The sequence below is a fragment of the Myxocyprinus asiaticus genome, chromosome 19 (genome assembly GCF_019703515.2).
Source record: "Myxocyprinus asiaticus isolate MX2 ecotype Aquarium Trade chromosome 19, UBuf_Myxa_2, whole genome shotgun sequence".
Classification (NCBI taxonomy): Eukaryota; Metazoa; Chordata; class Actinopteri; order Cypriniformes; family Catostomidae; genus Myxocyprinus; species Myxocyprinus asiaticus.
This window is the reverse complement of record NC_059362.1, coordinates 45191420-45216665: the sequence shown is the minus strand read 5'-3', so window position 1 is coordinate 45216665 and position 25246 is coordinate 45191420. Positions and strand designations below refer to the sequence as shown.

General features: G+C 40.1%; 1 protein-coding gene across 6 annotated transcripts in view; it reads right to left on the bottom strand.

The window, feature by feature from the left end:
• The window catches only part of LOC127409621 (gephyrin-like), a 100241-nt gene that overhangs the window by 36366 nt on the left and 38629 nt on the right, over window positions 1-25246 (bottom strand). For all 6 annotated transcript variants that reach the window (XM_051644305.1, XM_051644306.1, XM_051644307.1 and 3 more), the window contains exons 3-8: window positions 22509-22566; window positions 22199-22291; window positions 19147-19241; window positions 18264-18330; window positions 17207-17479; window positions 14422-14556 (exon numbers count right to left, since the gene is read on the bottom strand). In XM_051644305.1, the coding sequence (XP_051500265.1) occupies window positions 14422-14556; window positions 17207-17479; window positions 18264-18330; window positions 19147-19241; window positions 22199-22291; window positions 22509-22566 (721 nt within the window). The remainder of the gene's footprint in view (window positions 1-14421; window positions 14557-17206; window positions 17480-18263; window positions 18331-19146; window positions 19242-22198; window positions 22292-22508; window positions 22567-25246) is intronic.

The following is a 25246-nucleotide window of genomic DNA, read 5'->3' as shown; positions in this document are numbered from 1 at the left end:
TAAAACTGAAGTGTGTCATTTCTTTGCCTCCAAATGGAATAGCAAAAATAATCACTGATTTCAAACTCTTCCCATCTTTCATCGGTTGTACAAACAGATAGCCTGCCCCAAACTACGCTGGGATACGAGAAAGAATTTTAACATACGTCCGCTTTAAAACAGCAAAAAAAAAAAAAAAAAACATTTATAATCTAAACATTCTTAAAGAGAGATACTGTACATTTACTTAAGAAGCAAAATGACATGAGATATTTTGTCTTGTTTTCAGGGAAATCTAACAAGAAAAAAACTTATTTGCCAATGGGGTAAGAAAAAGGGGAATAAAAAAAATTATTTTGCTTGCCCCATTGGCAAATAGTTTTTGAATCAGGAACCACTGACGTCAAAAGCCAGATTTTATTTACAATTATCAAATAAGTGAATTGATTGCAATTACATTTATTTGCTATAAATTTAAATAACTTCTGACCGTTGCATCTAAAGCAGCTTGAAATGCCATTAGGTTGTTGAATCAAATTACTGAAAGCACTGAACTGACTCTATTTCATTAAACATTCACTGAGTAAACTCTGTGCTCTTCCCTGCCGGTCAGCAGTATCAAGGCAGCGCATGCAAGAAGACTTTATAACCTCATGAAAATGTCCAGCTCTCTTCTGTTGCTCAGATTTGACCCTCTGGAGGAAGCGAGTGTGGCAGGCTGACAGGACATGAATAATCTGATCAACAAGACTGCTAACGCACAGCCAAGCTGTTTTGAACACGCTGTACGAAATAATGTAGATGACTTCTTTCTTGCTGCTATCAGGATAGATGAGCCTATAGCGATTTCATCTGAATGTCAGTGGACACTATGTTGCACTAAAGTCACTTGACAGCATATTAATTCACAATAATATAATGTTTTCCAATCCTTAGTGCTTTAATGCCTTGATTTTTCTTCGAAGATCTTTCGAAAGCTTTATAGTTGGTCATAACAAACAGGTCCCTCCTATGAGAATTGGTTTAAATCATTAGAAGACAGCAGAGGTGTGTCTATAAAACATTATAAGTTCAGTTATTGTAAACTTGTTCAGATGTTCAGTTTAAACTCTTTCCACATATTTCCACTTTGATTTAGCAGGGTAAATCTAGCAAACTTTTTTTTCTCTCTTTTCATGTACAGCTACAATATTAATGAATATTTATATACTTAATAACATTTGGTCTAATTTTTACCTCTATACGCCAACTGTGCCATTTAACCTGCTATAGTTTACTTCCATGTGTCAAACCTGGTAATGTTAATATATCTTACACTGTTTGAAGGAGATCACATATTACTTCACAGTAGTAACAGTAACATTCTGTTGGAAACTATGACTACTACGGTACATTTCTGGCCTCTTCTGATTACAATAATTATGAAAAGGTTTATTCTTTACATACATGATTTGATGCCTAGTTTATTGCGTCTCATGCAAAACAACGGAAAATGGAAAACTAAGTTACCCTAACATTAAATGAAACAAAAAAATTCATATCACTTTGGCAATGCGTGAACACGCATTCAAAATCCAAATAATCTTAGAATACCAAGTAATTACTTTACTCACAAGACTGCAAATTAAAAGTCTCCCTAAAGTCATGAAAACAACTTTAGGAAACCATTTAACACACATGTTAATTTAGCTAAACATCTGGAAGAACAAATGATCTATTCCACAAATGTAGGATACAATATATGAAATGTCATATTTTAAAATTAATGTGAAAATGTCATATTGACCAAGACCAAATTCATTATATGCTACTCTTAAAAATGGTAAATCTCTATACCTCACAGCCAAATAATGATAGATAGATAGATAGATAGATAGATAGATAGATAGATAGCTAACCACTGAAAAAAACACAAAAAAACTAAGACTTACCATCATCTACATGGATTCACAGAACAGAAGGATCTCAAACACATACACACTAACACACTCAATCTGACAGAGAGAGGAAGTGAACACACATAGGTGGAGAGAGGAGGTGGAGGAGAGAGAAAGACAGACAGAGAGAGAGAGAGAGAGAGAGAGAGAGAGAGAGAGAGAGAGAGAGAGAGAGAGAGAGAGAGAGAGAACCAAGAGAAGGAGCAGACAGGAATCATGATCATAAAAAAAAGCATTAAAGAGAGGGAGACAATGAGAAACAACATAAAAAAGACAATGGGACAAAGGAATGAGAAAAGAGAGAAAAAATTGAATGAAAAAGACAATAGGACTTACCACACACACACACACACACACACACACGTTAGTGCGGATATCCTTATGAGGACTCTCCATAGACATAATGATTTTTATACTGTACAAACTATAGATTCTATCCCCTAACCCTACCCCTAAACCTAACCCTCACAAAAAACGTTCTGCATTTTTACATTTTCAATAAAACATCGTTTAGTATGTTAAGTGATTTGAATTATGGGGACAATAGAAATGTCCCCATAAACCACATTTATAGAATAATACCCTTGTAATCACCAGTTTGTAACCTAAAAAAAGTCCTCGTAAACCACTTAAACCTGCCCACACACACACACACACACACACACACACACACACACACACACACACACACACACACACACATACACACACACACACAGATACAGCCCTACACATGGTCTTAAACAGGGATTTTCACACTTTTTGATGCCAATGACCCCCAAATATCATGATGACTATGCGAGGGACCCCCTTTCGACATGCATCTCATAATTTCTGAACAGTCTAAAAAGTAAAATTAAACAGTAATGTCAAATTCGTTAAATGTTAGACTACCTTTTTTGTTTTTTTCTCATTTTATCTTTCATTTTCTCTCTGAAATTTTCCGCTGAGCCCCTTGCACCACTTCTGTGGCTGCCTAGAGGTCCCGGAACCCCAGTTTGAAATTTTTAGGGATTCCGAAGGGCAAGTACACACATATTGAAGTTCCAATTGCCTCTGCGCTGACTCCAGCAATCTTGAACTGCATCTTTTATAAAAAACTTTCACATTATTACTATTATGGTCAGTATTACTGAATGTTCCTAAAACAGGCTTCTTTTTCAGCTGAGAAACCACAATGAGTGTCTCAGTGTTGTTTATTGCGTTCTCTTTCATTTCTCCTTCACTATCTCTATCTGATCTTCTCTTTGCATTAAATTCACTGTTCTCTGAGTCACTTTTACAAGCACCTCTGTTTAGACGTTATCAAAGACCAGCACATGTTCCTGATAATATTCATGGTTCAAGGTAAAAAAAGTGCCTGGCCCAAGACAGAATGATGATGTAGGGTTTTAATCAATATATTCATAACTAATAAGCCACCAGCTTCCTGTTTAATTACTGACAGATTAAAATTAGCTGCAGAATTGTGAATGCAGATAATCACAGTGACTGATATGTGTGTTAGTGGCTCACTATTATATAAGTGTGTTCCCTATCTGTCACTCACTCGACGTTGTGTCGATGTAGTGACACTAGGGGTCACTCTTGGGAGCCCCAAAAAAGGCAATGAGAATTGGTGAGTGGAATTTGCATGCCAATCCCCCGGACATAGGGGTATAAAAGGAGCTGGTATGCAACTACTCATTCAGATTTTCTCTTCAGAGCAGAGCGGTTCTATTCATTGAAGCTGAATTCATCCGTGAAGTTCATTCACCTCATCTGCTGGATTCTACAGAGCATTTCAGCGGCTTCTCCCCCTCTGCACCCATGGAGTGCAGAGAAAGCCCCTGGGCGCTTCGGCAGAAACAACTAAAAGAGTATATTCTAAAAAGAGTATATTTTCTTTCTAAAAGAGCGGTGCACACGGAACGTCTTTTTAAAGATGTCTTTCCATTTGTGTGTTATTCCTGGTTGGAAAATCTCTCAGTTTCTGAAGGCCACGATCGCTGTCTTAAGTGTCTGGGCACTGCCCACGTGGAGACATCGTTCGTGAATGGGTCTTGTCCTCAATGCGAGAACATGACCATGGCAAATTTGCGTTCGCGGCTTGCATTTGTAAGAAAGCAAGCCACCCCAGAGGCTACCCGCCTCGGTCGTTCTACCTACGGGTATGAGGCCGTGCCGGTAAGCACTGGGGACGATTTGACGACCTCAATGGGACCACCTCTGCCAGGTATGCCCACACGGACCTCCCATTCCCCAGCATGCTCGCTTGCCCTGGTCAGGCGCTTGGACGAGATCGCCAGCTCGTCTCAGCGGGAGTTCGACCTCTCATTCGGAGCCTGGGAAGAAGACGAGTTATCGAGTGCAGCATCGGAGAGCGGGTTGCAGAGGCTGCGACTGGACTTCCTCCTTTGGGAATGGTCACGCACCCATCTCCCAGGTTGGCCTATTTGGTGACACCATTGAGGACTTTGCCCAGCAGTTCGAATTCAAAAAAAGAGCAGTTTTCTTGTTCCCTGGGTCACATGTCCGGTGTGCACGGCCATCATCATGACCACCGTCCACCGTCCCATCTTTGCAGGTATGGCGCTCCAGCGGCGGTCCCCCCGCACAAACACACCCACACAAGATTGGGTCCGGTGGACTACAGGGACAAGACTCCTCCTCCCCCCCTCCTTGGCCAATCTTATGGTGGGCAGCAGGAGCCAGGTAAGTGCTTCGATGTTTCTGGACTCAGCACGGCCACGGGGCTCGAATCCCCTCGGCGTGGCACCTCGAGCTCCGCACCATCATGAGGCATCACCTGCTGGTACGTACCGATGTGATCATTCCCTTGGTCCCCCTCGCCTGGAGTTTGGGCGCATGGCTCACGCTTTCCAACCCGACTCGGCTACACGATTCAGTTCACCAGGCGCCCGCCCAGATTCAGCAGCGTCCACTTCATCTCAGTGAAGGGCGAGAACACCGCTACCTTGTGTGCGGAGATTGCTACCCTTCTGCGCAAGGGCGCGATAGAGCCTGTACCTCCAGGCGAGATGAAGAAAGGGTTCTACAGCCCTTCTTCGTACCGAAGATCGGCCCAAGATGGCATGGGGCCGCAGGACACATTGCGTGACCATCAAGCAGATCTGTCGCTGCCTCTTCAGCCCTTGAACCGACCTTGCATTTCTATGGGCAGGGGTTCCCCTAGAGCAGGTCTCTAGGGGTGTCGTGGTTACAACAGATGCCTCCAAGACGGCTGGGGCGCCATATGCAATGGGCACACAGCCGCCGGCTCCTGGACTGGCCCGTGGCTGCGTTGGCACATCAACTGCCTAGAGATGTTGGCAGTACTGCTCGCCCTGCGGAGGTTTCGGTCGTTGATCCAGGGCAAGCACGTGTTGGTCCAGATGGACAACACAGCATCGGTAGCTTACATCAACCACCAAGGTGGTCTATGCTCCCATTGTATGTCACAACTCACCCACCGTCTCCTCCTCTGGAGTCAGCAGCGCCTCAAGTCACTACGAGCCACTCACATAGGGTCTGTGCAAGTAGACCTAAGTGGCCTACCATCCACGGTGGTAGACATGATTACTCAGGCTAGGGCTCCCTCTATGAGGTGCCTGTATGCCTTGAAGTGGCGTCTGTTTGCTAAGTGGTGTTCTTCCCGATGCGAAGACCCTCAGAGATGCGCAGTCGGATCAGTGCTTTCCTTCCTGCAGGAGAGGCTGGAGGAGCGGCTGTCCCCCTTCACCCTGAAGGTGTATGCAGCTGCTAATTCGGCTCATCATGATGCAGTAGATGGTAAGTATTTGGGGAAGCAAGACTTGATCATCAGGTTCCTAAGAGGCGCTAAGAGGTTGAATCCCTCCAGACTGCACCTCGTCCCCTCATGGGACCTCTCCGTAGTTCTTTGGGATCTATAGGGAGCTCCCTTTGTGCCCTTGGAATCAGCTGAGCATAAGGCACTCTCTTTGAAGACTGACCTCCTGACCGCGCTTACTAACAATCAAAAGGGTAAGGGACCTGCAGGCGTTCTCTGTCAGCGAATCGTGCCTGGAGTTCAGTCCGGGTTACTCTCACGTGATCCTGAGACCCCGACTAGGCTATGTGCCCAAGGTTCCCACGACTCCTTTTAGGGATCAGGTGGTGAACCTGCGAGCACTGCCCCAGTAGGAGGCAGACCCAGCCTTGGCATTGCTGTGTCCGGTGCGAGCTTTATGCATCTATTTGGATCGCACGCAGAGCCTTAGAAGCTCTGAGCAGCTCTTTGCTTGCTTTGGTGGACAGCAGATAGGAAGCGCTGTCTCCAAACAGAAGATCGCCCACTGGGTCATCGACGCCATCACGATGGCATATTAGGCTCAGCACCTGCCACCCCCTGCGGGGTTACGAGCCCACTCCACCAGGAGTGTGGCGGCCTCCTGGGCCCTGGCCAGTGGCGCCTCTTTGGCAGACATCCGCAGAGCAGTGGGCTGGGCAACACCCAACACCTTTGCGAGGTTCTACAATCTCCGGGTTGAGCTGGTCTTGTCCCGTGTATTGGCAGGCACGAGCAGGTATGTTCCGGGACAGCTGGCCAGGTGTACCGCTTGCACATAGCGCCTTTCCCCTCCCTTAAGGTGAAGGTGTGCACTCTTGACTCCCAGTCGTGTTCACAGACTGTGATCCCTGAATGACTTTCCTCCTTAGCCCTCTGGCAGTTGAGTTTGCAGAGAAACTCGCTGACCGGCCAAGTACGTGTGTTAATGAGCCCCTGTACTGAGGTAGGTGTTCCACATGTGCTGGTTCCCCAAAGGCGACCCCATGTGATATCTTCCGCAAAATCGTTTCCCTGTCCGCAAACTGCGTCTTCCTTGGGCAGAGGCCCCTCTGCCCCCCGGTCGCCATGCTCTGTAGAAACTCCTCAATGTCTCGTTCCCTCCATCAGGGAACGGAGGTTACGAAAGTAACCAGGACGTTATATAACATGACCAACTGTGTGGAGGACTGCCACAGTCATATGCGTAAAAGAGAGAGAGAGATTTTGTTAATGATATTAATGATGAAAATGTTTGTTGATGAAGTGTTTTTTTATTTCGTCAATAATAATGAAGACAAGATGAAATAGATGTATCATGGTGATAACTGTATAATTTTAATTAAAACAAAGTTAACGAAAAAATTAAGAGAAAAAAATAGGGTGTTTCTTCAACTTCTGACTAATTCATGTCCCAGGGGTTGAATTAGGATGGTTTCACATATAGTCCGTTTTAAATGAACCAAACCCAGTTCAGTTAAAGTGAACCAGAAAGGGTCTTTAGGTGTTCACAATGTAAGTGGACTTAAAAGAGGACCCAGTTTCTTTTTTGGTCCTCTTTGCATTGATGTGGTCTCAGACCCTTTGTTGTTCACACCACAACTCCTTAAGACTTAAGAATAAATTGTTAAACATATAATTGTAATTATTCTGATAAATTATCATACTACTTAAAATGTATGTGTGTGCTTTATACACATACACCTTAAGTAGTAATTTTATTAATATTTAATTTGGAATCATATAATACATTAGGGAAATATGATTTCCTTTAACCCTCCTATGGCATTCAAAAATGTCACCTTCATTTGGTATTCACGGTCATATTTGACCGGAAGGTTTAGATGTTAGATGAACACTTTTTTTGGATGATGATAATGATACCAGGTTTTCTTCCCTGAAGTAAGTACATTATAATTATATATTTCATTTGGGATTTTATGCTATTTTGATCTTATTTATATGTAAATTTCTAAATGTTACCATTAATTTGCATATACAAATAAGCAACTTTTTGAAAAAAAAAGGAAAAATTCAGAACCTACACTTCTTTAAGTTGAAACATGAAGAAAATATGATAATGTGACATAAATTGGAGGCAGATTTCTGCCATCTGGTGAACAAAATATAAATAACATGACTTGAAAACTATGTCATGCCAGTAACAGCCAGTAGATGACTGAAGCCACCTACTATGTAGTCTGATGGCTTGTAACCTAATTTTATATTTTATTACAAAATATTGTGGTGGGCCAGCCATGCGTACGTCAGCGTCGCTCATTACAACCACCACGAATATGGAAGTGAAGAGACCGGCACAGCTCAATCACCCACACTTGCCGGAGATTAACGGCCTTAATCAACGGGGATATAAAGAGCAGCCAACAGAAAAAAAGGTTGAGCCAGGACTCCTACACCTCTCTAACGTGCTGTTTCTTATCTCTACAGACTCAGAATAGCCAATGGCAGATGACGTGCCGATCTCTCCACTTCTCCCCATTCCACAGCTTCACTCAACCTAATGGAGCTCCACACCCCCACAAGCCCGGAGACATCACCCCAGGCCACCACACCAAGCAGAGACTTTTCCCACCTTACTATTCACCTTCGTCCTGTAAAAAAACTCTTCCCCCTCCAGAGGTATTGTTGCACTTACCTTCTGTCTTGTGTGTTGGTGTTCACTCATCTTGCGACAATATGCATTTGGATATATTTTTAGACATTATCAAACTATTATTTGCCAAAGTTAGCATTTTAAAATGTATTTGAAGTGTCAGTTTTTGCAATTTATTTCATTATGCTTGTCATCAAACCTGACCATGGTGTTACAAAGAGAAGACACAGAATAAGCATTTTTCTACCGATAATTTCTTTCAAACATAAAAATGTAGTAGCTCAAAGTAAGAAAATGAACACCAAGAAACAGAAATGAACTGCAAAATTCTGAACATTCAATTAGAGTATAAAACAGAATAATCAAAGTAAACATTTGGCAATTTCAAACTTTCTATAGTAAAAATGTATTTTGCAAACCTGTGTGTGTGTGTGTGTGTGTGTGTGTGTGTGTGAGTGTGTCAGATTGCTGTCATATGCTGGAAAACATCATATGACTTGTAATGCCAACAATGACCAAAAGAGAGCTGTAGAGCTCAACTTATTGATGCCATGGTTCTGTGTTCTGCATTGTGAGTGTGTTATTGTCTCAACTACACATTTCTGAGTGTGTATGTTTAGCATTGTGACTGATTTATTGGTTTTATTTGACAAATGTAAAAAAAAAAAAAGGTTCTGTGTTATTGTCTCACCAGTTCATGTTTGTGTGTGTAAGTGTGTGTGAGTGGGTGTGTATATTTTGCACTGAGGATGTTTCTGAGTCTCACCCTGTAATTTCTGTCTGTTTTTTCCCCCTGCATTTTGGCTGATTTATTGATTGTATTTGACAGATAAAAAAATTGCTCTGTTTTTTGGTCTTTCCCATTCATTTTCAATGGTCGGTCAATTTTGACCGTGAATACCAAAGGTGTTACTTTTTGCCCCCCCCCCCAACCACTTATCAGGCCCAATTTATTTTGGTATGTTCAGATGGCAAATGGAGGAAAAGTCACCAAGTCTTGTACTGCTCAGATAAAGGAAACCATTTTATTCAATTTAAAAAATTTGTTTCGGTCAAAAATGACCGAATACCACAGGTGAGTTAAGGCTTTAAAAATGTTTAATATTGCACAGGGGTAGAATAAATTAAAAATAAGTTTTTAAATGTTCAAATATATCCAAATACTTAAAACACATTTCTCCTTTTTTGTTAACTTTTCATCTACACCATTTTTAATATAACTCAGACAGCCAATACTATTCCAATTTATTTGATTCTATTATGCAATAGTAATATATATCTGTCCTAAATTCTTCACTTTCACATGTTATGTTAAGGCTCTCCCACGAACCTTTATTACTCATGAAGGAAAACATTTGAGATTCTATGTGTATTTGAAAATAAGTAAGCAGGCGTCACCTTCTGCGTTTCATTAACCCTGCGTGTATAAATGAACACAAAACATGTGCCATTGCCATTACCCAAATGTTAAATTAAAGTGAAACTGAGGTCTTTGTTCAATGTTCACTATTAAAATTCTTGCTTGTATTTTTGCGGGAGTTTGGCATGAACCTCTGCAGACAGCATGCATCACAGTACTTCACGTGTTCTTCAGATGCTGCTCTGAGTGCGGCCGGTCCACAGTTAATTTGGAGTGCTCAAATAATGACAAGACAGGAAAATGAGACACAATGCGGTCGTGGTAATCATGGTGTTTCTATATTTGCTTAAGCTTCCTTTTTTCGGACAGTAAAATGTGATTTGAATTTAAAATGTACAATAATCGCCATTAGATCAAATCAGGGATGTCGCTAGGCTTATTTGAGGGGGCTTTAGCCCTCCTAAAATATTCATTAGCCCCGTCTAAATAAATCAATATATCAGTCAATATATTTTCTCCGTGTTTTTTTTTTCCGCCAACCATTCCATCACATCTTAAACTTCTTCCCGGGCAGAAACTAGGACCTGGGGGAGGCTGCTGCTGCTGCAGATGCTGCTGCACGTGCTTGCGACTGCTTGTAGCTAACATTATGGTTAACGTTAGCTACTGCTGTGGCTTGACATTGCTAGCTAACAGTAAACGGACAGGAAAAGGCTCTTACAGGACGGATTCATGCAGATAGGCTACGATGTGAATTTGTGGTAAGTTAGAACAGAGGGAGAGAGAGAGAGAGAGAGAGAGAGAGAGAGAGAGAGAGAGAGAGAGTATTCACTTCTATAGACTTTGGTCATAATCAAAGCTTTGATAACCAATACGTTTTTATGTGAGGCTGCCTGTAAGTTACAGTGTAACAGACATTGTGAGCTAGCTAGTTGTAACGTTAACTGTGTCTTTTAAATTTGACATAAGTTATGTGGCGAAGATATCTAATTAACGTTGTATTTAATGTAGTTTTGCTATCTGTGCAAGGCTATAAATGAGACAGATGATGTAAAATCATGCACATATCTTTTCATACTCAATTGCTTTCATTCAGTAGGCCATCAAAAGAGAGAAGCAGGAGTAGCAGTTCTGTATTACAGGTTGTAATATTTGTTTGGGATCTTACTTTTTATCAGATTATTTTATTATTTTGATTTTATTCAGCTCATTAGTTGAATTCAGTTTTGCCCCATTGTGGATGATACTGTTTAAGATGTTCCATGTGTCTGAATTATTGGGTTAATTTTGAGCAACAATTAACAAAAGGGTGAAAGATTTTTTTCTAATGGTATAATATGACCTGCACACATACATATATATATATATATAAAATAAAATCCAAAAATTATTTTGGCTACATAGTACAGCCATTTTTGTGCCTTTTGTTGGTGTTGGATGGGTGAGGACAGAGTAGACTTTAATTTCTTTATTTGGATAGAATTTAAGTAAATCATATTAGATCAGTGTCTAAGTGATTTTTGCCCTAATATCAAAGGTCTTACTAGAAAAAAGAAATTATGATCCAACCTGAATTTTCTTGATAAAAAAATATGATCGTGCCTGGTAACATGTGCATGTAAAATGGCTAGAAATAGCATTTTAGCTTAGCGTAAAGCTGACAATTTACACAAGGTTCATTTCTGTTTCTTCTGCTCCAAACTTACTTCAAACTTACTTCTCTGTCTGCTCGTATGAATGTAACACATCATAAGAAAGTGTTTCACCGCTGTTCAAATGCACTTTGGATTGCATCATTTATATGGATAAATGTTTTCCATCTGAAAGGACTAAATATTAAATGAAACAAATGACAATAAAATGCAAAGTAATCTCTTCAGTAATCAAAATACTTTTAGATGTAACTGTATTCTAATTACCAATGATTTAAACTGTAACTGTAGTGGAATACAGTTACTTATATTTTGTATTTTAAATACCAACCCTGTTGGTCAACGTGTAAATGTGCACATCAAGGGTTAATATCTTCATTTGTCTGATTGCAGAAGTTTGTACGGAAGAGCCGTAAACTAGAGATTCATAAAAATGCACTATGACTACAAAGGTACAGAATACAAAGGTACAGAAGTTCACTACATAGAACAAACACAGAAGTATGGAATAAGAGAGGAAATAACACTTACAAATAATCGCTAAAAATCCAAAAACTAAAAAATTACAAACAGCAATTAACAACATAACTGATACCAGCACAAACTCTCTCACTTATACTGTATGAGCAAAAGCACTGTCTCCATGGAAACCTCTTGCTCCCATGACAACCATCAGCATCCGTACAGTGGGGTGAGAAATGAGACATAAGAGGTGAGGAACAGCACCAGCCCATCCTGGCTCGCGTAAGACGACAAACAGGTGTGTTCAACTGCAGTGTGTTTAACAAGACCCGAAACACTGCTTAGAGTGTGCCGAAAGATTATTTTGTTGTAGCCAGAAAGTTCCTACAAAGTCTCCCCTCGTGAAGCCTCAGGCAGTTCAAATAACATAAACCCATTTGGATCAACAATCAGATCCTGAGTGGATACAGCTCAAGTTTCACATCCACGCGTTCAAGTTCTGAGTACAATTACAAGTAGGAAGTTCACAAGGGTGCAAATAATGGCCAAAATATACCCTACGCAAGTACGTTAATGTAGACGCTTCTACTGTAGCTATGCAAGCTTGATTTCGCTGTTGTGTTCCAAAATGTGTCAGATCGCAATACACAACAACTCAAGTACGTGGTGGATTCTCTATGTGCCGCTTTAGTGGACATTAGTGCGAACTGTCTGCTTCTACGGTCAGTCTTCTATTTCAAGTCAACTACTGACATGGTGGAGCAACAGTCTCAAGAGAATACTGCTGAGCAAGTTAAAGTTAATCTATTTATAGCAACTTATCTAAATAATAACATCCAGTTTAATGGCACAGACTTTTGAAGGTAACTCTATTGTCCCCTTGAGTACTGAGGTGTACTGAGAATGCACGTTAAACATGTTTAATCGGACCGTATGTTTGCAATGCATTGGCCAACAAGCGCTCGCATCTGTGTACGCGTACTTGCGCAAAGTATGTTTCTGGCCTAATTGGGGGGTTAAGTTGGGTCTGACCCCATAATTATAAAAGTAAAGTCAAAACAATGTTGCATATTCTAAAAAGTTTTAACTCTATGTATTACATCATATTACATGTTTTCAGACATCATGTCAGAAACGAATAAAAAGTTTACGTCAAAAGTTGAGTTCGTATTTCCACATGGTTTTAAATAGTCATAAATTTACATTTTGCAAGTGCTTCACACAAATTAAATGTTTTGTTTAAAATGTCTTTAGGATAGTTGCCCTTACAAAAAAATCTAAACTAGCCATAAACTCGATATTTTCACATGCAAATTAGCTTTTGATTCGCTGCAAATGTTTGCCAGAAGTTTACAGCTCTTTGCTGTAGTGGTGAACCTCCGGCAAACCTTTGGCTACAATTTGCAGTAAGTTTGGTGCAAAGCTCATTTGCATGTGAAAATTATCAGTGCTGAATTTGCAGCAAGTTTGCTGCACATTTGCCATGAACTCTTGATTTTCGTAAGGGTGACGTTAAGCTAACTGTGCTAGTGGCGAAAAAAAAAAGACAATTTGAATGATGCAAGACAAACAAGACAGTACCTTGTGATAAACGACCTATAGAAGTCCCAACCTGTTATCACAGAATCACGTTACTATTCCAACATATTTGCAAAATGATACTGACATGGCTCGTTGTACATATCGTGGCAGTTTCCTGGTGAAATTAGAGTGAACACTAGAGGTGCTAAAACAACAGTGACTTTTATACCCTTTCACACAAATCACAAGAATAACTGCAGATTATCAGTTCATAAACACTTACTTTTCAATCTGTTCCTCACACAATGCTATCTTATAACATCTAAACACTTTTACCATAGCGCATGACTTGTTGCATTTTAACGTATGCATTACAATTGCGCGAGAGTGTTGCATTTGTGATGAAAGGACCGAGGTACGAGTCCTGAAGATCACACGAGTTGATGTGTTAGCCGAAAGTGTCATAGAAGCACCACAAAATGACATGGTTGCGTTTTTCATCTCACATTTGCTTTTACTGACACTTACAGTTAGGTTTAGCTTTAAGGTTTAGGGTAGGGAGATCGGTTTTGTTGATTTAAAATTAGATAGAGCGTTAACCTTAAAAACCTCATCTGTTTGGGAGAACATTTAACTCGCTTTTAGCGCCACACAGTGGACATTTCACCTTGAACTGCCGCGATGCATGTTATGAACCACGTAATATCAATTTGCAAAAATTTAGTCACATTCACATAAATTTCACTGGATCATGAGATTTCAAGCTGAACACCCTGAAACTCATGATGCTTATCTTAAGAATCACTACTAGTTTATTTACCATTTTGTTTACAGACTAACGGTTCCAAAAGACAAACCACAACTAATTTTACACCAAAAATTACCAATAGAAATTCCTTTAAAAACGTTGTCCACCCAGGAAGTGAATGTGTAATTCTAACACATCAAGGCCTGTGCAAGACACACATAACCGGTAGTTGGCTGTAGTTCACGGAATATATAAAGCTGGAACGAAAAGTTTTGAGGTGAGGCGAATGTGAGCGATCGGCAGCAGGGTGAGCGAGGAGGAGGAAAAGCAGACAGGAAGCAGACAGTGCAGCCAGAGGAAACAGGAAGTGAGGCGCTCTTACCTTAGGGGTGGGACAGGACGCAGTGGAGAGGCGAGAGGTAGCCTGTGCACGCGGCGACTCGGACGGCGTTGTGCTCAGTGACGCCGTGTCACGAGGAAGGACCTGAACGCCACGCGAGATGATGGAGTCTGGAATCTAACAGACACACACACACAAAAAAATGACCTTCAAAATAAAAGACCTCCATTATTAGTGTATTATAAAATGTTATGTGTTGAAATGCTCACAAGGATAAATGTGATTTTGGTGCAATGATCAGATGACAAATAAATCTCACAAAGAAATATCCAGGTTATATTTTACCCAGAATTAATTCGATTGAATAAATCAGTTGAATTCAATGAATTAAAATGATAAATAAATAATTATCGTATAATGTTAGGGCATACTATTAGTATATACAAATTGGGATGAAGCCACTGCGTGTGACAGGACTGAATGGTGACTGGATGAGTTACCTGTCCGTCAGGGGCTGAATGGCATAATATGATGAATGAGGCGGATCCAGACACAACAGTCACATGAATGAGATGCAGATGATGATGAAGATGATGATGATTGCATGACATTCGCTCACATGCCTCTGCAGCACACATGAACATAACACAAATCTTGATGAACCAACCATGAAGGATTTACTATTCTCTTTACAAACAGTGGCAAGAAAAAGTATGTGAACCCTTTGGAATTACCTGCATTTGTATATAAATTTGTCTTAAAATCTGGTTTGACCTTTATCTAAGATACAATAATGATGAAACACAATCTGTTTTAACTAATAACACAAAAATTATTGTATTGTTTTGTACATACTGAACACATTCCAACATTCACAGTGTAAGTTGAAAAAAGTATGTGATCCCCTGGGCTATTGATGTCAACAAAAGCTAATCAGAGTCAGAAGCTGGCAAACCTGGCATCCAGTTAATGAAACTAGATTGGAGGTGTGGGTTAGAGCTACTTTGACTTATAAAAAGCACTCAAACATTTTGAGTTTGCTATTTACAAGAAGCATCTGCTGAAGTGGACCATAGCACGCAAAAAAGAGATATCAGAAGACCTACGATCCAGAATTGTTGCTTTGCATAAAGCTGGAAAGGGTTCCAAAGTTATCTCGAAGAGCTTAGATATTCATTTGTCCACAGTTAGACAAATTGCCTATAAATGGAGACGATTTAGTACAGTGGGTACTCTCACTAGAAGTGGCCGTCCAGCCAAGATGACTCAAAGGGCACACCACAGAATGCTCAGTGAGGTAAAAAAAGAACCCAAGAGTGACAGATAAAGACTTGAAGGAATCATTGGAACTGGTTAACATCTCTGTTCATGAGTCTGCTATACGGAAAACATTAAACAGACATGGTGTCCATGGCAGGACATCATGAAGGAAGCCGCTGCTTTCCAACAAAAACACTGCAGCACACCTGAAGTTTGTCAAAGACCACCTTGACACTCCACAACGCTACTGAGAAAATGTTTTGTGGACTGATAAAACTAAGGTTCAATTGTTTGGGAAGAACACGCAGCACTACGTATGGCGTAAAAAGGGCAGCGCATACCAACATGAAATAATCATCCCAACGGTGAAGTAAGGTGGAGGGAGCATCATTATTTGGGGCTGCTTTTCTGCTTCAGGGCCTGGACCGCTTGTCATCATCTAGGGAAAAATGATTTGTGCACCCAGCTGAAGCTGAATAGAAGTTGAGTGATGCAGCAGGACAATGAACCTAAACATGGAAGTAAATCACTACAGAATGGCTTCAAATAAAGAAAATCCACCTTTTGGAGTGGCCCAGTCAGAGCCCAGACCTTAACCCAATAGAGATGCTGTGGAATGACCTCAAGAGAGCCGTTCACACCAGACATCTTAAGAATATGGCTAAGCTGAAGCAGTTCTGTAAGGAAGAATGGTCCAAAATTCCTTCTGAACGTTGTGCAGGTCTAATCCGCAGCTACCGGAAACACTTGGTTGAGGTTATTGCTGCCAAAGGAGTATCAACCAGTTATTAAATCCAAGGGTTCATTTACTTTTTCACAGCACTGTGAATGTTTAATGGGGTGTGTTCAATAAAGACATGAAAGATTGTAATTATTTGTGTGTTGTTAGCTTAAGCACATTGTGTTTGTCTATACTTGTGACTTTGATGAAGATGAGGTCACATTTTATGACCAATTAATGCAGAAAACCAGCTAATTCCAAAGGGTTCACATACTTTTACAATCTTGCCACTGTATATCAATGTATTATTACACATCTTGCATTTTTAAATATTTTAATCAGTTATGGTAAGAGCAAGCCATTTTTGTCATTCCCATCATTGGCAAGTAAATTGAGAAACTTTTCCAGCCATGAAACGTTTTTTTACATTAATTCATTAAATATATTTTTTATATATCGCCATGACTTCAAAAGACTTGGGATAATACACACAAACCGTACAGACGACTTTTATGATAATTTATGATGCTTCTTTGTCCTTTTTGGAGCTTGACAGACCCTGCTTTTAACATTTTCATTGTTTAAAGAAGACCAGCTCGAAATTTCTTATTTTGTGTTCCACAGAAAAGGAAGTGATATGGGTTTGGAGCAACATGAGTGTAAATGATGACAGAATTTTCATTTTTAGGTGAACTATTCCTTTAAGTCTCTCTCTACTGATTGGACGAGCCCTTTCATATAGAAACATGTCTAAAAGCTAAACATCTTAATGCAGATTGAGTCTCAGCATGAAGCTGGATGTTTAACATCAATGTCAGACAGACTCTCCTCCTGTATCTGTGTTACCTTGGCAGCGATGGAGGCAGCTGTGATGTGTGAGGAGGAGCTGTCCTCTGTGGAGGCCACACCGCTGTCCTTCTTCTCCTCCTCCTCGTCCTCACACTGCACTCCCTTGTCCTCGGTCTGGCAGTGAGGGCTGCTGGCGGGGGGCGGGGACAGAGGCGGCGGGGGCGAGGGCAAGTCCTCCAGCTCGTTGGGCACCTCCTTCACTTTGACGACTGCTTCTCGGAGCAGGTCGATAGCATGAGGGAGAGCGGGCAGAATGAACTGAAAACATTCCTGAATGACACACACACACAGAGAGAGACAATGAACATTATATCAACCAGCTTAATGTAGCTCTGTATTGCTGTAATATGTAAAATCCTTAAAAATACTTGTCACTCTCCCTGTGGGCAAATATGCATACTTCACTACTATATAGAACTCCAAAAGCTTTATGTGAACACTTTAAATACGTTCGGGTAAAATTGGCTATATCTTTACACAGAAAAGGTCAGTAAGCGATTTGATCACACTAGAATCATATTAACACATCGTTTATGTATTTTGGCTATACTTTTAAAACAGTATTTTAATGTTTACAGATTGGCACATTCACTTCCATTGTAAGTGTCTCACTGCTTATTATTTTAATTTTTTAAGAAAAGGTGGGACGATTCAAAATACATTTTTGTGGTAATCAACATTATGCCACAAATGCTGTCGACTGAGCTTAACTTGTATTGAACAGGGAATATTCCTTAATCATAATTATTCATCTTTATCTCAATTTCTAGCATTTATTAATGTTTATCTAACTGAGGCCAAAAACAGAATTAAACTAGCTTATTATGTTTAATATACTCCCAACAATTATTTATTATTACTGAAATTTATTACTGAAAATATTAAACTAAAAGTATTTACTTCGCATTCTTTCGAGTTTTGGGTATGTAGCAAGACACAATGGCAGTTTTCAGGACATATTACCCCATCGTGAAATTATATACACATATATATATTGTATATTATGTAACCACATTATATACAACTATTAAATACATACACACACGTGTCTTACCTGTGAACCTTTTTTACTGCCCGGCAAGTTTATGATGAGAGTTTTCCCTCGGATACCACACACTGGTCTGTACACACACGTAAACACATACAAAATTAATTTACAAAGTTACTTTTTATTTATTATCATTACATATTATGATCATACATACACATATGTTTATCATTTTACAATAATGTAAATATTATTATAAATAGTGTATGGGGCGGACGGGAAATTATTATATTAAATCTGAATATTCTGCGTAATTACAATATTTACATTTATATATTCAGATTTATAACTGTACATTACATTTATATTATTGTATTTTCATCCTTATTATTTGATAATAAAAAGAGTTGTGTGAGGATTCTTTAAAAAAATCTGCCATTCTGCCACTGGTCGAACAAATAGATAGTCCCGCCCCAAACTCACGCCATTGGCCGTGTCAATGTTGCTGTGTGGGGCCGGACAGGTCGCTCAAAACAAACACGTCAATGTTTGAAAGTGCCACAGAGACACAGTGTTTACAGTTTTCTGGGAAATCAACCTACGAATGGCTTACTTATAGTCAGGGCCGTAGCAAGGAATTCTGGTCCCCCTGACTGTATAGTGCTCTGGGCCCCTTACCTATTCATAAATACAGTTTCTAATTTGTTGTGGGCCCCCCTGGACCTTTGGGCCCCTAGAATCATCACCATCGTTCACCCCACAAGCTACGGCCCTGCTTATAGTAGTTGTACCTGCATTTTAAGCTGGGATAGGAGAAAGTATTTTAACACTGAAAAATTACACACATCAGCTTTAATTTCACGTCTTAACCTGTTATAAAAGTAGCAACGTTGATCCTATGATTAGCTCTTTTACACTAAGACACTGAGGGTTTGTTTTAAAGTGTAACCTGGAGAGCATGCCCAGAGGAGTGACGTTAAGAGAGCCCATCAGCATGGCCAGAGACATCCCTGGAGCTTCTCGCTCGATCACTTCTTTAGTGGCCTTGAAAAAGAGAGAGAGAGAGAGAGAGAGAGAGAGAGAGAGAGAGAGAGAGAGAGAGAGAGAGAGAGAGAGAGATCCTTTACACTGTTTGTGACCTGAGGAAAGGACTGTCGCATTGCGCCCCCTGGTGGCAATTATGAAGCACTTGCATGGGAGATGATGTGCTCCATGAGACAAAGAATCAATAAATATAAATAAAAAATATTTAAGTTAGTTTGGTGTTAGTTTTGTAAATTAGCTTTGTGAATCTGCGTTTTATGTGACATTGCAGTTACTCCTGAACTTTGGTGGAGTTAGTAACTAAAAACATGTCATGACTTGTCTTAGTTGTGTCATTTTGGGTAGTAAATGAAGATGGTAGTAGATGATGAAAATTACTGTGAAAAATTATTTTGTGGTGTAGTAAATATAGCATAAAAGATTAAGTACTTTCTACATTGAATAAGTGAGCTTGGAAATAATTAAAACATGTCAAAATTAATGCTTTAGCTTATATGTAAATATTATTTATGTTTATTTGTTATTATTACAATGTGTCATTGTGTATCAATCCTAAAGTAGAAAATCTTGTCATATTTATTCGCTAATTTAAGTACATTTCAGTGGTAATTAAAATAAGTACATTTTGCTTTTTGAAGCTGTTGTTCCCAGCATGCACCGTTCCAGCTTGCATGGTTTCACTGTTTACAACTTTATAGTATTTACAACATTTGAATAGTTGTTTTTGTTGTTACGTTTGTTAACTTCTTGTTTTGTGAAGTCTGAAGTTCATTTTCTACTCAAAATGACCCGTTCACAATAAAAACAATTGTGTTAATTGTTACCATCATTGTGTTTTGTGCACGAAGTGTTGAGGTCTGTGTGCGCAGCTCCATATTGTGATTTCATTGCCAGTAATGTAAGGTGATGTTGTCTAATAGACTACTTAACTTGCTTGGATCTTTCCTGTGGAAATCTTCCACATGTCATGTGTTTCATTAACTAAGGTCTTTTAACTAATTTTAAAAGAATTCAAGACCATTTCTGTAACAAAACATTTCTACATACAGTATATATATATATTTGTCATTAAATAGCGAGGTCAACACATTAAGTAAGACATTATGAATGGTGATTAGGGCTGGGCGGAGTGAAAAAAAAATCCTGTTTTCTATCCCCTTTCGCATTTTGATGATATTTAATATATTCTGATGGCTTAAAAGGGTGAATTTTACCCCCAAAAGAATCATAATTTGGACTAAACAGCAATCATTGCAAGGTAAAAATATATTTTAAGTTTGCTATTCACAAGAAGCATCTGCTGACATGGACCATGCCTTACAACAACAACAACAACAAAAAAGATCTCTGAAGATCTACGATCAAGAATTGTGGCTTTGCATAAAGCTGGAAAGTGTTACAAAGTTATCTGGAAGAGCTTAGATATTCATCTGTCCACAGTTAGACAAACTGTCTATAAATGGAGATGATTTAGTACTATAGGTACTCTCACTAGAAGTGGCCGTCCAGCCAAGATGACTCAAAGGGCACACCGCAGAAAGCTCAATGAGGTAAAAAAAGAACTCTAGAGTGACAGATAAAGATTTGAAGGAATCATTGGAACTGGTTAACATCTCTGTTCATGAGTCTACTATACAGAAAACATTAAACAGGCATGGTGCCCATGGCAGGACACCATGAAGGAAGCTGCTGCTTTCCAACACAAACATTGCTGCGCACCTGAAGTTTGTAACAGACCACCTTGACACTCCACAACGCTACTGGGAAAATGTTTTGTGGACAAACTAAGTTTGAATTGTTTGGGAAGAACACGCAGCACTAGGTATGGCATAACATTTTTTATCGTATTACATTACATCCGGTTGGTCAGTCAGTCACATACTCCCTTGTCATTTCAACATCCCTATTTCAACATCTGAAGCTCTAATCAGATCCAAAAATCTACTATGTGCCACTCTTTTCAGCCACCAGAATCTCCATTGTAAATGAATTATTATTTTTTTGTCTATAGTTTGTCATAAGCTGTGAAAAGGCGGCTTTACAGTAATGTCACAAATGAACAGGGTTTGCCTGTGTGTTGGTGACTTAAAACCTCTGGTGACTCCACAATCTTACCACTCACTTTAGATAATAACAGTGTGTGTGTGTGTGTGTGTGTGTGTGTGTGTGTTCTCTGTCCTTGAGTGACACTTCAAACATCATTAGAGAGGGATACTGGGACAAGAACGAAGGAAAACATCAAAGGAGAAGTGCTGATGAGACTCATGGGAGAGAGAGAGAGAGAGAGAGAGAGAGAGAGAGAGAGAGAGAGAGAGACAGAAGCTGGTAAAATAGAATCCATGAAAAACAACATTGACATTGGTGTGACAAGAGCTTGTCTGAGGGCATTTAACCAACATCCCTGATGTTCAATATATGATTCATAAACACAAGATCATATGATATCAGGAATCTTCACATGACAGAGTTGAGACGAGCTGAGATCTGATCTTGGATCAGTGTGACAGCTGCAGAAGTGTCAGTTTTGAAAAGAAGGAAGTGATCGTTCATGCAGTGATTCAGTGGTGAAAAAAGCGACATTTTTGCTTTGGATCGGAGCTTTGGAGTGTGTTATTGATTATCTATAAGTGACTATTCAGGACAGGAATGCACACCTCACACTCTATTTCCCTCAAACACACACGTTTTTTCCATCATGGTGGGGACTGTCCATTGGCTTTTATTGTTTTGATACCGAGCTAATGGTATTTTCGATCTCTTACACCTAAATATTAATATTAAGGAACGAGTCTAAGTTAATTTTTGTGGTAATCAACATTATGACACAAATGCTGTCGATTGAGCTTAACTTGTACTGAACCCGGAATATTCCTTTAAAACTTTACTAAGTATGTGTATTTGGTCCCCATAATGTAGATAAAACCTGACCATACACACACACACTTTATGGGACATACCTCTGGAGTGACATCTCGTGGGGCGAAACCAGTTCCACCGGTGGTCAAAATCAGGTTCAACTCTTTCTCATCACACCAATTAAGCAGCGTTTCCTAGTCGACCATACAAAGAAACAAACATCAGTTGACATTTACACTAAAAGCCAAACGTTAAGACCTACCTACTATCAAACCTATATTAGAGCGCTCTTTAAAGTAGCTCTGCTATAATCTAAATATAAAAAGGTTTTTAAAATCGCGAGAAACATCAATGAAATACAAATGTGAAAAACTTTTGGTGATGTATATAACTCTAGAATACTTAATATACCTTGATCTCATCGAGTTCATCGGGAACAATTTTGTATGCTGAGATGGTTCCTCCAAGCCTGGGAACCCAAATCAAATCAGTGTTACAAGAACAAGTAAATACAATGTGATACATAAATACAGTATGCATCTACAGGGCTGTTTTCTATTATACAGCGCCATTCAGTGGCTGTATCCAGGATTAGGACAAAAAGAGCAGAGGAGAGAGAGAGAGAGAGAGAGAGAGAGAGAGAGAGAGAGGCAGAAAAACCCTTCAGGCGGAAGGTGTCGAGCTGCAGACAGGTCTTATGTAAGGTCTCTTTTTCATTCTCTTTTTTCTGTGTGTGTTATTTTTAGGAAACTACAGCATCCTATCTCCTCGTGACAGCAGACATGGACCCTTACGGCTGTGAGTCACAACCAAATTTTGAGAGTGAGCTGAGTGAACCGAAAAGTAATGAACTTTCACGAGAAAAGAAAAGGGATTTGATTATTTTTTCCACACAGACAATATTCTAAATCCAGTGTATCTACCTGTGTCAGAGAGACAGACTGTCTAACATCCCAAATACACACACAGACACAGGCTCGCTGCCACTCGATGCTGTAGTCAAAGTGGTTACCTTGGAAACGGAGGAACGAGCCTAAGCTATTTGCTATCAGTATAATGTTATTTATGCAAAGAATGAACTCGGTAACACTCGAGGGTTACCATATTTTACTCTGACAGGTGTGACTATATATCGCTCTGGATACTGGAGAGTAAAACATCTACTGTTTTACAAAATATCATTTGCAGAATAAATGATTTGTTTTTTATTCAAATAGAGATAAAAGGTTTATCTTGAAATAAAATAGATTTTAATGTACTATGTACACAACGGCGTGAAGCATTTACATGTTTCCATTGATAATGGTTGTTTTGATTACTGGGGGGGTTACCTCCCCCCATCCCCCCTGGAATCTACGCCCTTGTATGTACATGATCTAATATTCTCAACTGAAAACTAGTCCATCCTGATCAGTTACTGAAACAAACCTACAGTCTGGATCTGGAAGTAAAATCCCATTAATTTTTGCCATAGGGGAATTATTTTTTAACAATAACTTATAAACCTTTAAAAACACACCTACCGTGATCTCCAAGGTTGTTAATCAATGGTATATGCTTCAGTTAAAGCCATCAGTCTGCATTATTCCAACTGTTTAATAGCAGAATTCCTGGTGAAGTACTACATTACCCATGATCCTAAAGAGAAACAATCTACCAATCAGAGAACTGCGGCCACCAAAGTGCACCAAAAGAGCTCTGCAGCAACCGCCCACTCCAATGACGCACTGTGAATGACTCAATCGAGTTGTCTTCCTACACTCTAAAACTACTATATATTTGTAAATATCTGAATATTTTGCAATAAACTTAAAATACACAGATGAGCCAAAACATTATGACCACTCACAGGTGAAGCGAATAAAGTTGATCATCTCCTAACAAGGCCTCGTGTCAAGGTCTGGGTAGATTAGATGGTAAGTGAACAATCAGTTCTTGTAGTCAACGTGTTGAGTGCAGGAGAAGTGGGCAGGAGTAAAGACCTGAGCGAATTTGACAAGGGCCAAATTGTTGTGGCCAGACGACTGGATCAGAGCATCTCTGAAACGGCAAGGCTTGTGGGGGTGCTTCCAGTCAGCTGTGGTGAGTAACTACCAACAGTGGTCTGAGAAGGGGCAAACCCCAAACCGGCGACAGGGAGTTGGGCGCCCAAGGCACATCAATGCACGAGGGCAACGAAGGCTATCCCCTCTAGTCCGAACCGACAGAAGGTCTACTGTGTCACAAGTTACAGAAAATATTTAATGATGGTTATAAGAGGAATGTGTCACAGCACACAGTGCATCGCACTCTGCTGCGTATGGGAATGCGTAGCTACAAATCTGTCAGAGTGCCCATGATGACCCCTGTCCACTGTCGAAAGTCCCTATAATGAGCATGTAAGCATCGGAACTGGACCTTGGATCAGTGGAAGAAGGTCGCTTGGTCTGATGAGTCCCGTTTTCTTTTACATCACGTGGACAGCCGTGTACTTGTGCACCGTTTACCTGGGGAAGTGATGGCACCAGAATGCACTGTGGGAAGACGACAAGCCGGTGGAGGAAGTGTGATGCTCTGGGCAATGTTCTGCTGGGAAACATTGGGTCCAGCCATTCATGTGGGTGTCAATTTGACACGTGCCACCTACCTAAACATCATTGGAGACCAGGTACACCCCTTCATGGCAATGGTATTCCCTGATGGCTGTGGCCTCATTCAGCAGGATAATGCGCCCTGCCACTCTGCACACATTGTTCGGGAATGGTTTGAGGAACATGATGAAGAGTTCAAGGTGTTGCCCTGGCCTCCTAATTCCCCAGATCTCAATCAGATTGAGCGTCTGTGGGATGTGCTGGACCAACAAGTCCGATCCACGGCTGCTCCACCTCGCAACTTACAGGACAAGGATCTGCTGCTAATGTTTTGGTGTCAGATACCACAGGACACCTTGAGGGGCAGGTGGTCATAATGTTTTGGCTCATCAGTGTATATTGTTTATATACTTAAAATCAACAACTTTAAATCAAAAGTTTTATATTTTCCCATCCTTTTTAATTCGATTACATAATTTGCAATTCTTCTTGGGCAGGCTTGGGGAGTAAGGGAATGGTTGCAGTTTGAATTCAACTACCAAAAGAATTTAAAATATTTTTAAGTTCTTAGGAAAAACA